This window comes from Schistocerca serialis, chromosome 4, assembly GCF_023864345.2.
Source record: "Schistocerca serialis cubense isolate TAMUIC-IGC-003099 chromosome 4, iqSchSeri2.2, whole genome shotgun sequence".
NCBI lineage: Eukaryota > Metazoa > Arthropoda > Insecta > Orthoptera > Acrididae > Schistocerca > Schistocerca serialis.
The window spans coordinates 636,157,144-636,170,827 of record NC_064641.1 but is presented as its reverse complement, the minus strand read 5'-3'; the positions used below and the strand labels follow the sequence as shown (position 1 = coordinate 636,170,827).

General features: G+C 42.4%; 1 protein-coding gene across 1 annotated transcript in view; it reads left to right on the top strand.

Moving 5' to 3' along the window:
• Positions 1-13,684, top strand: part of LOC126475483 (serine/threonine-protein phosphatase PP1-alpha-like) — a 552,942-nt gene that overhangs the window by 519,173 nt on the left and 20,085 nt on the right. The window contains exons 3-4 of the mRNA XM_050103382.1: positions 2,023-2,130; positions 2,233-2,321. Coding sequence (XP_049959339.1) covers positions 2,023-2,130; positions 2,233-2,321 — 197 coding nt within the window. The remainder of the gene's footprint in view (positions 1-2,022; positions 2,131-2,232; positions 2,322-13,684) is intronic.

Genomic DNA, 13,684 nt, shown 5'->3' with positions numbered 1-13,684 from the left:
AAGTGTTCATTATAGACCTCAGTGTAACTACAAGTAGTTCAAGAGTAACATCAGTTAGTGGAACTCAGGACTAACCCAAGCAAAATTACCTTTTACCAACTGTGTTGTGTCCCTTTACCAAGCCATACTGGTGGCGCACACGTGACACCAAGCTGTAGTTCATAAACCTGCGAGTATTATTTAGTAGCTAGTATACAATGACATACCTTGCCAAAGTAAGTTCATCAGTTGTGAACAGACTGCTCATAAATACATTTACATTTTTTAAGAACTCTTCTGCCATTAGATTTGCTCCTGAATGTTTTTCATCTTTACCAGAAACAGAACCAAAAAGAGACCATTGGGGTGGGAAGTCAGTGATGCGGTCAGTAGAGATGGACTACAAGCTTGGATTAGGAAAGGATGGACAAGGAAATTGGCCATCCACTATCAAAGGAACCTGTCATAGCATTGCTTTACATAAAAAATTTCAAAAAATTATGGAAAACCTAAATATGGATAATCAAAACTATCATCCTCCAGAATGTAAGTCCAGTGTCTTAACAAGTGAAAACTAACTAGTTTCAGAAGACCCAACACTAGTGCAATGAATCACTTCTCTTTTATGTAATTGTATTATGCAGTTATTCTGTAGCCAAAAGTGCTAACACACACTTGTGCAATGGTACTTAACTTGGAAGTGTCTGATTCGAATTCTGATAGGTGAAGAAATTTTCCATTGCCTCATTTGGCCAGCAAGTGGAGGAGAGGTTGGTGGGATACAACCCCACTGACTATGAAACTTTGCATCCATGTCCTAGGTTAAATTCCATACTCTCGACAGTGCATCATGAATTGAGGGCATATGACACTACCTACAGCTATCTGTCTGTAGGAGGTCAATGTTAGCCTCACAGCACCATTGGTACTATGAGTGAGGAGCAGGCTGTGCAATGTCCCCCCACCCCCCCCTCCTCTCTCACTCTCTCTCTCTCACTCTCTCATTCCCCCTCCCTCCCTCCCTCCCACCCTGGCCTCCCCCCCCCCTCTCTCTCTCTCTCTCTCTCTCTCTCTCTCTCTCTCTCTCTCTCTCTCTCTGTCTCTCTCCCTCTCCCTCTCCCTCCCTCCCTCTCTCTCTCTCTCTCTCTCTCTCTCTCTCTCTCTCTCTCTCTCTCTCTCTCTCTCTCTCTCTCACACACACACACACACACACACACACACACACACACATCTTTGTCATTAAAAATAACAGCAAAACAACACATAACATGACATGAAATCCTATATACATCCATCACTAACCACCTGCACTGGAGAGATAAAACTTTTACATAGACTTCAAAAAGAACGTGTGCCACTGTATATGAGCAAGAAAAGGATTTTGTGTTAGGCAGCTGAACAAAATCCCACATATCTCCTAGCCAACAATGCCATAATACTTTACCTTTTCACCTCAAAGAACATAGTGTTAGTTTCTCTACTGTTACTATTTGCAGTTTTTTTTATGAAACTATGTTATCTAGTTTTCATCCCCTCATTCTTTCACTCTCACCTTCCACAGCCTAAAATAGAACCCCTGTCAAAGCTTCCTCATGGGTAGGAGACACTAAATTGTGGTTTGACTTAATATGATAGTATCTGTTGTACTGATATTTCTGAAGTTTAGGAACCAGTGGTACACTGTTATATGTAAAGTAATCCCTTTGAAAACCAAATGTGAAAACTTAATCATGATCCTAATACACCACAACATATATAACAAGCATTATTTTGGCTCCTGACATTGTTCTTAGCTTAACTGTAACTTTATGTTTTGTCTGTGTTATGTTAAAAGTGAATAACTTGTTCTACATTAAAGAAAATGTAAATGAATAGTATTTTGATGCACTAATTAGACAACATACAAAAACATTTTGTAATTTGTTGTCTTGGTTTTTCATCTGCCACATAAAATATGCATGATGTTACAGTAAACGTAGAGTTGCAAGCAGAAGAAAAACTTCATATGATGTAAGCTAAAACTATTTTCTCATTTTGTTACAGGGGAAAGAATTCTCTAGAAACAATTTGTCTGCTGTTAGCATACAAACTAAAGTATCCCAATAACTTCTTCTTACTAAGAGGGAACCATGAATGTGCAAGCATTAACAGGTAATGGAACTTGCATCACTAATTGCAAATAACTTTTTTCTGACTCTGATATTAATATATGTTGTGTACAAAACTCTTCCATAATTCCATTCTTTTTTTCAGAGTTTATGGGTTCTATGATGAGTGCAAAAGGCGATATAGTGTGAAATTGTGGAAGACCTTCACTGATCTGTTCAACTGCCTGCCAGTTGGTGAGAAACACTTATCATTTTCACTTAAATCAAATTAAAGTTTGGATTACATGTAGTGAGTGAAAGATTACAATGATAGCTAAGTTGTCGAATTGAAAGGCTTTCATTGCTCATGCAGATTACCCAGATAAACTCTGAGAGGAGTAAGCAGTTGCTAAGAGTTGAGGAGTGTGTGGAGACTATACTCTGTACGACCTAGTCATCTTGAAAAGCCAAAACAGTGCTGTCAATAGTGATGTGCCTGACAGAAACTTTATAACTAACAGAGTTGATTCTGTTATGTACATTGACACTTTTCTTTCCCTTCTTTGGACCAGATTCTGATTATAATGTTTTTTTAGAACTGTGTCGGATTTACACTCATCAGCCTCAATTTGAATGTTGAGGCACCAGGAGGCAACAATCTCAACCTCATCACTACTCTCCCTCTAGAATCTAGACTGTTGAGCCAGAACTAAAATAAAATAAAAGTTTTAGTAAGAAGCAGACTTGTAAATATAGTGATTACCACAAAATTAATTGAAATTAAAAACATCAGTCCATTACTAACATAAATTTTTGTCAGGTTACACAATGCTGCATACAACTGACCTTCTTTTACTAAATAATCTAATACAAGAAATAGTTGCATGTTCTAACTTACACTGAAACTAGCAGTACCAACAAATAGCCTTTTTATTGTTATTGATGTGTCTGAGTTCATACATTTTACTACCGCATCATCTAAGTGAGAATTTTTTTCTGTCTCTGAAAGGACTGGCAAAAAATAGATTTCCCTAATTTTGAATTGAATACGTAAAAGTGAGTGATGATTATCAGGTTTTACAATGCTTGCCTGAGAGATAAAATGAATTACTTATCCCCGTTCTCAAAAATGGTGAAAATAGCTCCTCCAGAGTTACTGACCTATCTTTGTTGTGCCAATGATCTCAAAAATATTTGAACCTTTCATGTACAATAAATTTTAAAAAAATATTTTGAAAAACAAAATTTTTGAGGCTTTTGCTGCCACTTGTTTATTTCTTGCTCATTGGCTTTTATCCCAGGATCTTTGGCCAACATTTAACAATTATTCTGACATTTTGTGAGCACAAGTGGCTGATACTGAAAAGCATTCAACACACATTGTGCTGGTGCAACAGCAGCATTTATACATCATGCAGCCAGACCTATTTTGGAAGAATGTATCAACCAATTTAGCAAAGAAATCTTAGAAGTGTCCTACCTCATGTGGAAACAGAAATATATGTGTAGAAGCAGTTACCCCAGAATGACATACACTCCTGGAAATTGAAATAAGAACACCGTGAATTCATTGTCCCAGGAAGGGGAAACTTTATTGACACATTCCTGGGGTCAGATACATCACATGATCACACTGACAGAACCACAGGCACATAGACACAGGCAACAGAGCATACACAATGTCGGCACTAGTACAGTGTATATCCACCTTTCGCAGCAATGCAGGCTGCTATTCTCCCATGGAGACAATCGTAGAGATGCTGGATGTAGTCCTGTGGAACGGCTTGCCATGCCATTTCCACCTGGCGCCTCAGTTGGACCAGCGTTCGTGCTGGACGTGCAGACCGCGTGAGACGACGCTTCATCCAGTCCCAAACATGCTCAATGGGGGACAGATCCGGAGATCTTGCTGGCCAGGGTAGTTGACTTACACCTTCTAGAGCACGTTGGGTGGCACGGGATACATGCGGACGTGCATTGTCCTGTTGGAACAGCAAGTTCCCTTGCCGGTCTAGGAATGGTAGAACGATGGGTTCGATGACGGTTTGGATGTACCGTGCACTATTCAGTGTCCCCTCGACGATCACCAGTGGTGTAAGGCCAGTGTAGGAGATCGCTCTCAACACCATGATGCCGGGTGTTGGCCCTGTGTGCCTCGGTCGTATGCAGTCCTGATTGTGGCGCTCACCTGCACGGCGCCAAACACGCATACGACCATCATTGGCACCAAGGCAGAAGCGACTCTCATAGCTGAAGACGACATGTCTCCATTCGTCCCTCCATTCACGCCTGTCGCGACACCACTGGAGGCGGGCTGCACGATGTTGGGGCGTGAGCGGAAGACGGCCTAACGGTGTGCGGGACCGTAGCCCAGCTTCATGGAGACGGTTGCGAATGGCCCTCGCCGATACCCCAGGAGCAACAGTGTTCCTAATTTGCTGGGAAGTGGCGGTGCGGTCCCCTACGACACTGCGTAGGATCCTACGGTCTTGGCGTGCATCCGTGCGTCGCTGCGGTCCGGTCCCAGGTCGACGGGCACGTGCACCTTCCGCCGACCACTGGCGACAACATCGATGTACTGTGGAGACCTCACGCCCCACGTGTTGAGCAATTCGGCGGTACGTCCACCTGGCCTCCCGCATGCCCACTATACGCCCTCGCTCAAAGTCCGTCAACTGCACATACGGTTCACGTCCACGCTGTCGCGGCATGCTACCAGTGTTAAACACTGCGATGGAGCTCCGTATGCCACGGCAAACTGGCTGACACTGACGGCGGCGGTGCACAAATGCTGCGCAGCTAGCGCCATTCGACGGCCAACACCGCGGTTCCTGGTGTGTCCGCTGTGCCGTGCGTGTGATCATTGCTTGTACAGCCCTCTCGCAGTGTCCGGAGCAAGTATGGTGGGTCTGACACACCGGTGTCAATGTGTTCTTTTTTCCATTTCCAGGAGTGTATTTTAGACTCTTGCAGTTTCATATCTCATGTGGCTTACTCATGTCAGTAACATTTTAAACATAGAAAAATATGACTGTACAGTAGGCTATATGCAACACTTCTCCTATGGAGTACAACACCCCCACCCCCCTTTTTTTTATCTGGCGTAGAATACTAAGAACTGTGAATCTACTTATCCGTGTTGCTACATTCTTTGTCGAAAATAATATTAAAGTGTGTATTGCCAAAGAAGCAATTCACAAACACAACACCAGAAATAACACAAACATTGAAATTTTTCATGGCACAGGCTAGTAAGACGAGGAAACTCCAATCAAGTGAACGCTCTCAGAATTTTTAATACATTTCCTCTCTCCACACAATCCATGACATTTAAAAATTTCAAAACAATTACATAACTGGCTGACAGAAAATAGATGTTAAAATAATAAAGATTTCTATTATAATTACAATTTTGATTTTAATATTTGAGACTGATGCTTTCCTCTTTCATCTGATAGAACAGTGTTGTTTTTTGTATTAAAGATTCTAACTGTACCTTTAGGTTTGAGTACACTACCTATGACAAAGCCTATTTCATTGAGAATGATACATAAATTTAAAATGTGTAGCCTTTCCAATGTCTCACAATATACAGCTGCACGGATTGTTGTTCATGATAGCATTAAGTCTTGTGACCTCCTGAAGTGAAGAACTGCAGAGCAGTTTCACAACATGACTTGATGGACAAGTGACAAACTCATTTTTATAGTAGTACAAAGCTATTACTCTGCTGTCACATATGTTTCAGTAGTAATTATGTTGAAAAATAATTAGTATATGTTAAGTCTGGTGCAAAATTATGAGATAAAATTGCAGCCTATGATCTTCAGGAGCCATAATTTTCAGTTGTGCTGATAGACACATGTAAAAGTACATGAAACTGTCATTACTAAACTGACAAACCGCTTTAATGGGCATAAGAAAACTGTCTGCCTTGGGAGAACCTAGTGCCCAGTCGCAGCACATGCTCTACAGTGTGACTCAAAGGATCCGAGTGAGTGCCTGCTTCACGAGTGAGATGTATACACTGTCCTGTCACTTTAATGTGACCACCTGCCAACAGCCTCAATAGCTGCCTTTTGCAGCACAGACCACTGTGAGATTAGCAAAGAGAGTGTCAGTGAGATTCTGAAAGGTACTGACATGTGGAGCCATGCCGACTCCAGTGTCTACACTAGGTTTCTCGGTTGAGGATCCATGGCATGAACTGTCCGATCAATGTGATCCCACAGATTCTCAATTGGTTTTAATCTAGGGGGTCTGGTGGCCAGGGGAGTATGGTAAACTCCTCCTGGTGCCCTTGGAAGTGCACACATACACTGCAAGCTGAGTGACATGTTGCACTGTCCTGCTGATAGGTGCCATCGAGCTGAGGAAAAACAAACTTCATATAGGGATGGATGCATTATTGTGCTGATCCATTGTGCCCAGGAAATGCCACAAAAATGTATCCCAGACCATAACGTTCTCTCCTCCGGCATACGTATTTACTTTCGAATGTTTCATGCTGAACACGCCAATGGCCATCAGTCCAATGGCACATAAAATATAATCCATCTGGAAAAGTTACCATCACCACTCAGTAGACATCTAGTTTTGGTACTGGTGTGCAAATTCCAGGCTTCATCACTGATGAGCAGCACACAGCATTGGTGCTTGAATAAAGTGCATGCTGCAAAGGCCCATACACAGCAACATCACTGAACAGCTGTTGAGGGGACACTGTTAGTAGCCCATTGGTTCATCTGGATGGTCAGTTTGCTTAGCAGTTGCATGTCAGTTCACCCACAAACAACTCCCCAGTCATCTTTCACCCCTGTCATCTATGGCCCTTGGTGCACCACAGTTGCCTCGGCACCAGTTTTGGATAGTGCCATTTTGCTATAGACAATAGACTTTAACCACAGAAGCACACAAACAGTTTACTCTTTCCATTTTGGAAATGCTTCCATCCTTAGATGAAAAACCAGTGACTGTCCCCTTTTGTGTGTTGGATAAGTTGCTCTGTTTCCACATTATGACAACAACTGCCCTGTTTTCTGCATCCAGCCCGACACACTTTATATACCTTCCACTGTTGGTGCTGCCATCTGCCATCTGTGCATGGTTAATGAATGTTGACATTGAACATTGGCAGGGGCCTCAGCTTTCTGCCAGAACTAAGTTAGCTCTTTGCGAGCCTCTGATGGTGTCTGTATATTGGGCCACATGGGTATTGTTACTTCCTGGTTTCATCTTCATACAGCACTGGAAGTGGTGGCCATTCTGATCCATTTAGACTCTGCAGTAATGATATGCAATCTTTCTCTCCCCCCAGACCAGCCTCCTACACTTCTGCTCTTTTCGCCCTCCTTCAATAGCTACCTCCCCCCTTCTTTCTCCTTGGAGATTTTAATGCTCATAACCCTTTGTGGGGCAGTACTGCAACTACTGACTGGGGCAGGATTATTGAGGACCTGCTGACAGTGCTAGATCTCTCATTTCTCAACACTGGAGCCCCCACACACTTAAATGTGGCACGCAGCACTTTCTCAGCCATTGATCTTTCCATCTGCCTGGATTTGTCCCCTCTGTTCAATGGACAATTCATAACGATTTGCGTGACAGTGATCATTTTCCAATCATCTTATATTTTCATCACTATCAATCTCCTAGACCCCTTCCAGCTGGACCTTTACTAATGTGAATTGAGATCCTTTTCCTTGGCTACCATCGCAACCACTCAATCACTAGACACTGATGAGTCTGTATGGAGTTTGACCTTTGCCATCCTCTTGGAAACTGCTTATTCCTTCTTTCTCAGGTTCTGCCTGATGGAACACTATCCCTTGGAGGACACCTGAACTTGCTGTGGCTATTAAAGATCACTACAAACAGCATCCATCTCTTGAAATCCTCTTCAACTTTATAAATGGCTTTGTACTTTGGCCCATTATCCTATTAAATACCCAAAAAGGATTTGTTGGGAACAACATATCTTTGCCATAGGGCAATTCCCTCTTCCCAGGTATGGGAAAAGATCAGGTGCATTTTTGGCCTCCATATTCCTACAAGTATCCCATGAATTTCTCTGAATGACGTTATCCTCACCAGACCAGATTCTGCCTCTGAGGATTTTGCCCAGAATTTTGTCCAGGCCTCAGCATCAGTCCACTATCTGCCCACGTTCTATCTTTTCAAATACCATCTGGAGTGACTCCCTTCATATTTTGTTTCCTGCTGCCTGGAGCTTTATAACATCCCATTTTGTGAACAGGAATTCGCCAGCACCCTTGTTGTCTGTCCTGACATGGCTCCTGGATTGGACTGAGTTGGGTGCACACCCAAATCCTTCAGCACTTATTTGTGGCTAGCCATCATCTTACTAGCCCTTTTGAAGCATCTCTCAAGCGAGAGGGAATTCCGTTCCCACTGGTGAGAAAGTGTAAGTTTTCCAGTTTTGAATTTGGAAAATTGCTTCATCTGATGGACAGGTGTCGTCCATTTTAACCAATATCCTCTGCGAGTTACCTGAAAGTGTGGTAAGTGGAAGGCTGTATTGGATCCTTGAGTCCTGGGACCTTTTGGCTTTGACTCTGGGTGGTTTTCTATTGCAGATAATTTAGTCCACATTGAGTCTGATATCTGAATGGCTTTTACCCAGCATCAATATACTTTCCAATAGTCTTTGATCTGCATAAAGCTTATAATATCACATGGCGCCACCACATCCTTTCCACCTTACATGAGTGGGCCTCCATAGCCCACTCCCAAACTTGGTATTTTTTTCATGTCACACTTTCTAGTTACAGGTTGGCACCTCCCATAGCACCTCCTATGTACAGGAGAATGGAGTTCTGAAGGGTTTTGTTTTGAGAGTCGCTCTCATTTTAGTGGTGGGGTTTCGGGTGGTTGGTTTTCGGGTTCCGCTATATGCAGGAGGCGGCTACACAGGTAGCAGAGGCTGTGTGCCGTGGACTGGGCAGTTTTTTAGGTTAGAGGGTCTCAGGAAAACACAAGAAGGGCTTCAGCTACAAAGAATGCAGGCCAAACACAGGAAGAACATAGATACAGGAACCATTGGTATAACAGTTGTAAATTGTTGTTGCTGTGTTGGGAAAGTACCAGAGCTCCAAGCACTAATAGAAAGCACTGCTGCTCAAATCGTTATATGTACTGAAAGCTGGCTAAAGCCAGAGATAAGCTCAGTTGAAAATTTTGCAAAGAACCTAATGGTGTTCCGAAAGGTTAGGCTAAACACAGTTGGCGGTGGTGTGTTTGTTGCTATTAGAAGTAGTTTATCTTGTCACGAAATTGAAGTAGATAGTTCCTGTGAGTTAATATGGACAGAGGTCATCGTTGGCAGCTGGAATAAAACAGTAATAGGATCCTTTTACCGACCTCCCAATCCAGATCATACAGTTGCTGAAAGGTTCAAAGTAAACCAGAATTTGATCTCAAACATGTACCCGACTCATGTGATAATAGTTGGTGGAGACTTTAATTTACCCTCAATATATTGCTGAAAATACACGTTTAATTCTGGAAGTACACATAAAACATCATCAAAAATTTTGCTAGATGCATTCTCTGAAAATTATTTCGAGCAGTCAGTTCATGAGCCCATGCAAATAGTAAATGGTTGTGAAAACACACTTGACCTCTTAGCAACAAATAATCCTTAGTTAGTAACGAGCATCAAAATGGATACATGGATTAGTGAACACAGGGTTGTCGTAGCAAGAATGAATATTGTAACCCCCAAATCCTCCAAAAATAAACGAAAGGTATACCTATTCGAAAAAGCAGATAAAATTTCACTTGACACCTTCGTGAGAGGCAGTCTCCGCTCCTTCCAAATTAATGATAAAAGTGTAGACCAGATGTTGCTTGCATTCAGAGAAATAATATCAGCAGCAATTAAAAGATTTATGCCAAATAAATTAACAAATGACGGAGCTGATCCTCCTTGGTACACATAATGGGTCAGAGCACTGTTGCAGAAACAACAAAACAAACATGCCAAATTCAAACAGACACAAAATCCCCAAGATTGGTGCTCTTTTACAGAAGCTCAAAATTTACCACAGACTCCAATGGGAGATGCTTATTGTGGTGTCACCACCAGACACCACACTTGCTAGGTGGTAACCTTTAAATCGGCCGCGGTCCATTAGTATACGTCGGACCCGCGTGTCACCACTATCAGTGATTGCAGACCGAGCGCCGCCACACGGCAGGTCTAGAGAGACTTCCTAGCACTCGCCCCAGTTTTACAACTGACTTTGCTAGTGATGGTTCACTGACAATATGCTCTCATTTGCCGAGAGGATAGTTAGCATAGCCTTCAGCTACGTCATTTGCTACGACCTAGCAAGGCGCCATTATCAGTTGCTATTGATCTTGTTAATCATGTACCGTCAGATCGACATTCACCATTTATGGATTAAAGTTAAGTATTCCACCAGCTTCATCCGTTTTTCTAAAGTCTAAATTCCTTGTCCTGTTCCAGACCTCACGCCAGCCTGCGTGAGCTAAAACGCGTGCCTTTCGGCTTCCTCTAGTTTTCCTGGGTTGGCTCTCCTGCCAATCCACAACATTTATAACAGTTTCCACAATGAAACTTTGTCTCAAAACCTGGCAGAAAATCCAAAGAGATTCTGGTCATATGTGAAGTATGTTAGCAGCAAGAAACAATCAATGTCTTCTCTGCACGATAGCAATGGAGATACTATCGAAGACAGTGCTGCCAAAGCAGAGTTACTAAACATAGCCTTCTGAAATGCCTTCACAAAAGAAAATGAAGTAAATATTCCAGAATTCAAAGCAAGAACAGCTGCCAACATGAGTAACGTATAAGTAAATATCCTCGGAGTAGTGAAGCAACTTAAACCACTTAATAAAACAAGTCTTCTGGCCCAGACTGTATACCAATTAGGTTCCTTTCAGAGTATTCTGATGCATTAGCTCCATACTTGACAATCATACACAACCGTTTGCTCGACAAAAGATCCATACCCAAAGACTGGAAAGTTGCACAGGTAACACCTATATTCAAGAAAGGTAGTAGGAGTAATCCACTAAATTACAGGCCCATATCGTTAACGTCGATATGCAGAAGAATTCTGGAACATATATTGTGTTCAAACATTAAGAATTACCTCAAAAAAATGGTCTATTGACACACAGTCAACATGTGTTTAGAAAACATCATTCTTGTGAAACACAACTAGCTCTTTATTCGCATGAAGTTTGGAGTGCTATTGACATGGTATTTCAGATTGATTTATTATCTCTGGATTTCCAGAAGGCCATTGACACTGTACCAAACAAGCAGCTTATAGTGAAATTGTGTGCTTATGGAATAGCGTCTCAATTATGTGACTGGATTTGTGACTTCCTTTCAGAGAGGTCACAGTGCATAGTAATTGATGGGAAGTCATTGAGTAAAACAGAAGTGATTTTTGGTGCTCCCCAAGGTAGTGATACAGGCCCTTTGATGTTCCTTATCTATATAAACAATGTGGGAGATACTCTTAGATTGTCTGCAGATGAGGGCAAAACGATTTAGAAAAGATATCTGATATCTGAATGGTGCGAAAATTGGCAGTTGACACTAAGTAACAAAAAGTGTGAGGTCATCCACATGAGTGCTAAAAGGAATCCATTAAACTTTAGTTACATGATAAATCAGTCAAATATAAAGGCCATAAATTCAACTAAATACATTGGAATTACAATTACGAATAAAATTGGAAGGAACACATAGAAAATGTTGTGGGGAAGGCTAACCAGAGACTCTGTTATTGGCAGGACACTTAGAAAATGTAACAGATCTACTAATGAGACTGCCTACACTACGCTTGTCTGTCCTCTTTTAGAATACTGCTGCATGGTGTGGGATCCTTATCAGATAGGACTGAAGGAGTACATCGAAAAGGTTCAAAGAAGGGCAATACATTTTGTATCACGTAATATGGGAGAGTGTGTCACTGAAATGATACAAGACTTGGGCTGTACATCATTAAAAGAAAGGCATTTTTTGTTATGACGGAATCTTCTCACAAAATTCCAGTCACCAACTTTCTCTTCTGAATGTTAAAATATTTTGTTGACACCGACGGAGAAACGATCACCACTATAAAATAAGGGAAACCAGAGCTCCTACGGAAAGATATATGTGTTCGTTTTTTCCGCGCGCTATACGAGTTTGGAATAATAGAGAATTGTGAAGGTGGTTCGATGAGCCCTCTGCCAGGCATTTAAATGTGATTTGCTGAGTATCCATGTAGATGCAGATGTAGATGTATTGTCTATCAATGGCCCAGTGGCAGCTGCAGGTCCTACTGTGGCTCCTTTTTTGTATGCTGATAATTTTTGCATTTATTTCTGTTCATCCGTGAAGGATGTTGCTGAACACAGGCTGCGGGGTAGCAATATACTGAGCGCAAAGTTGGGCTCTCACTCATGGCTCCATTTTTAGGCTGCCAAGGCCTGTTTTATGGATTTCTGTCACCTCCACACAGTCCATCTCCATCCATATCTGTACCTTGATGGCCAGTCCCTCAATGTGGTGGACACCCACCTTTTTAGGAACTAGTCTTTGAAGTCCAGTTGATGTGGTTCCTCATCTTCACCAACTAAAGTGGCCATGCTGGTTGCATCTCAGCCCTTCAATGCCTCAGCAACATCAACTAGACCAAGGACTGCTCTGCTCCGCTATGGCTCTACAAAGCTTTGGACCAATCCCATTGAGATTATGGAAATCTTGCGTAGGGCATGGCATCGCCTCTGACATTACAGACATTGTACCTTATACACCTCTCAGACCAGCCCAGTGATCTCTTCTTTTTGAGGCAGGGGTTCCACCATTGCAGGTTATATGCCAACAATTGAATGGTTATGCGTTACACAACTGCGGATCCCCAGAGCACTTAAACTACCATATCTTCTTTCGAGATACAGAGATCCAACTCCCACTATGGTGGATCAGGTCTGGGGTCATGATCGTCATTCACATCCAGTCCCTTTTTTCAATACTCAAGCTTTCACCTCTATCACCTCTTCTCTGGACTCGCACATGTACTCCTGCATAGCACATCTCTCATACGCAGCTCTTTCTTGAGCTACCACAAGGTTCAAAAGACTCCACTCAGCCTGAGGCCCCTGCTGCCAATTCTTTTTCATTCTTGGCATGTTTTGGGATTCAGAAGTAGCCTGTACTGATGGCTCAATGGTTGCTGGTCAAGCTGGCTTTGCTTACATTCATGTGGGGTGTAATGAGCTCTGCTCCTTGCCAGATGGCTGCAGTGTCTTCACTGTGGAGTTGGTATCCATCTCTCGTGCTCTTGAGCTTATCTGTTCCTGCACTGGTGAGTCCTTTCTCATCAGTAGTGGCTCTTTGAGCAGTTTAAAAGCTCTTCATCAGTGTTATCCTTGCCATCTCTTGGTCCTGACTATGCGGGATTCGTTTTTTGACCTCAGACAATGTGGATACGTGGTGGTCTTTGTCTGCACTCCAGGTCATGTTGGAATCCCAGTGAATGAACTCGATGACAGGCTGGACAAGTTGGCTACTGGCAACCTGCCTCTTGAGATCATCACTCCATAACTGGACCTTTGATTGATATGATGTCATC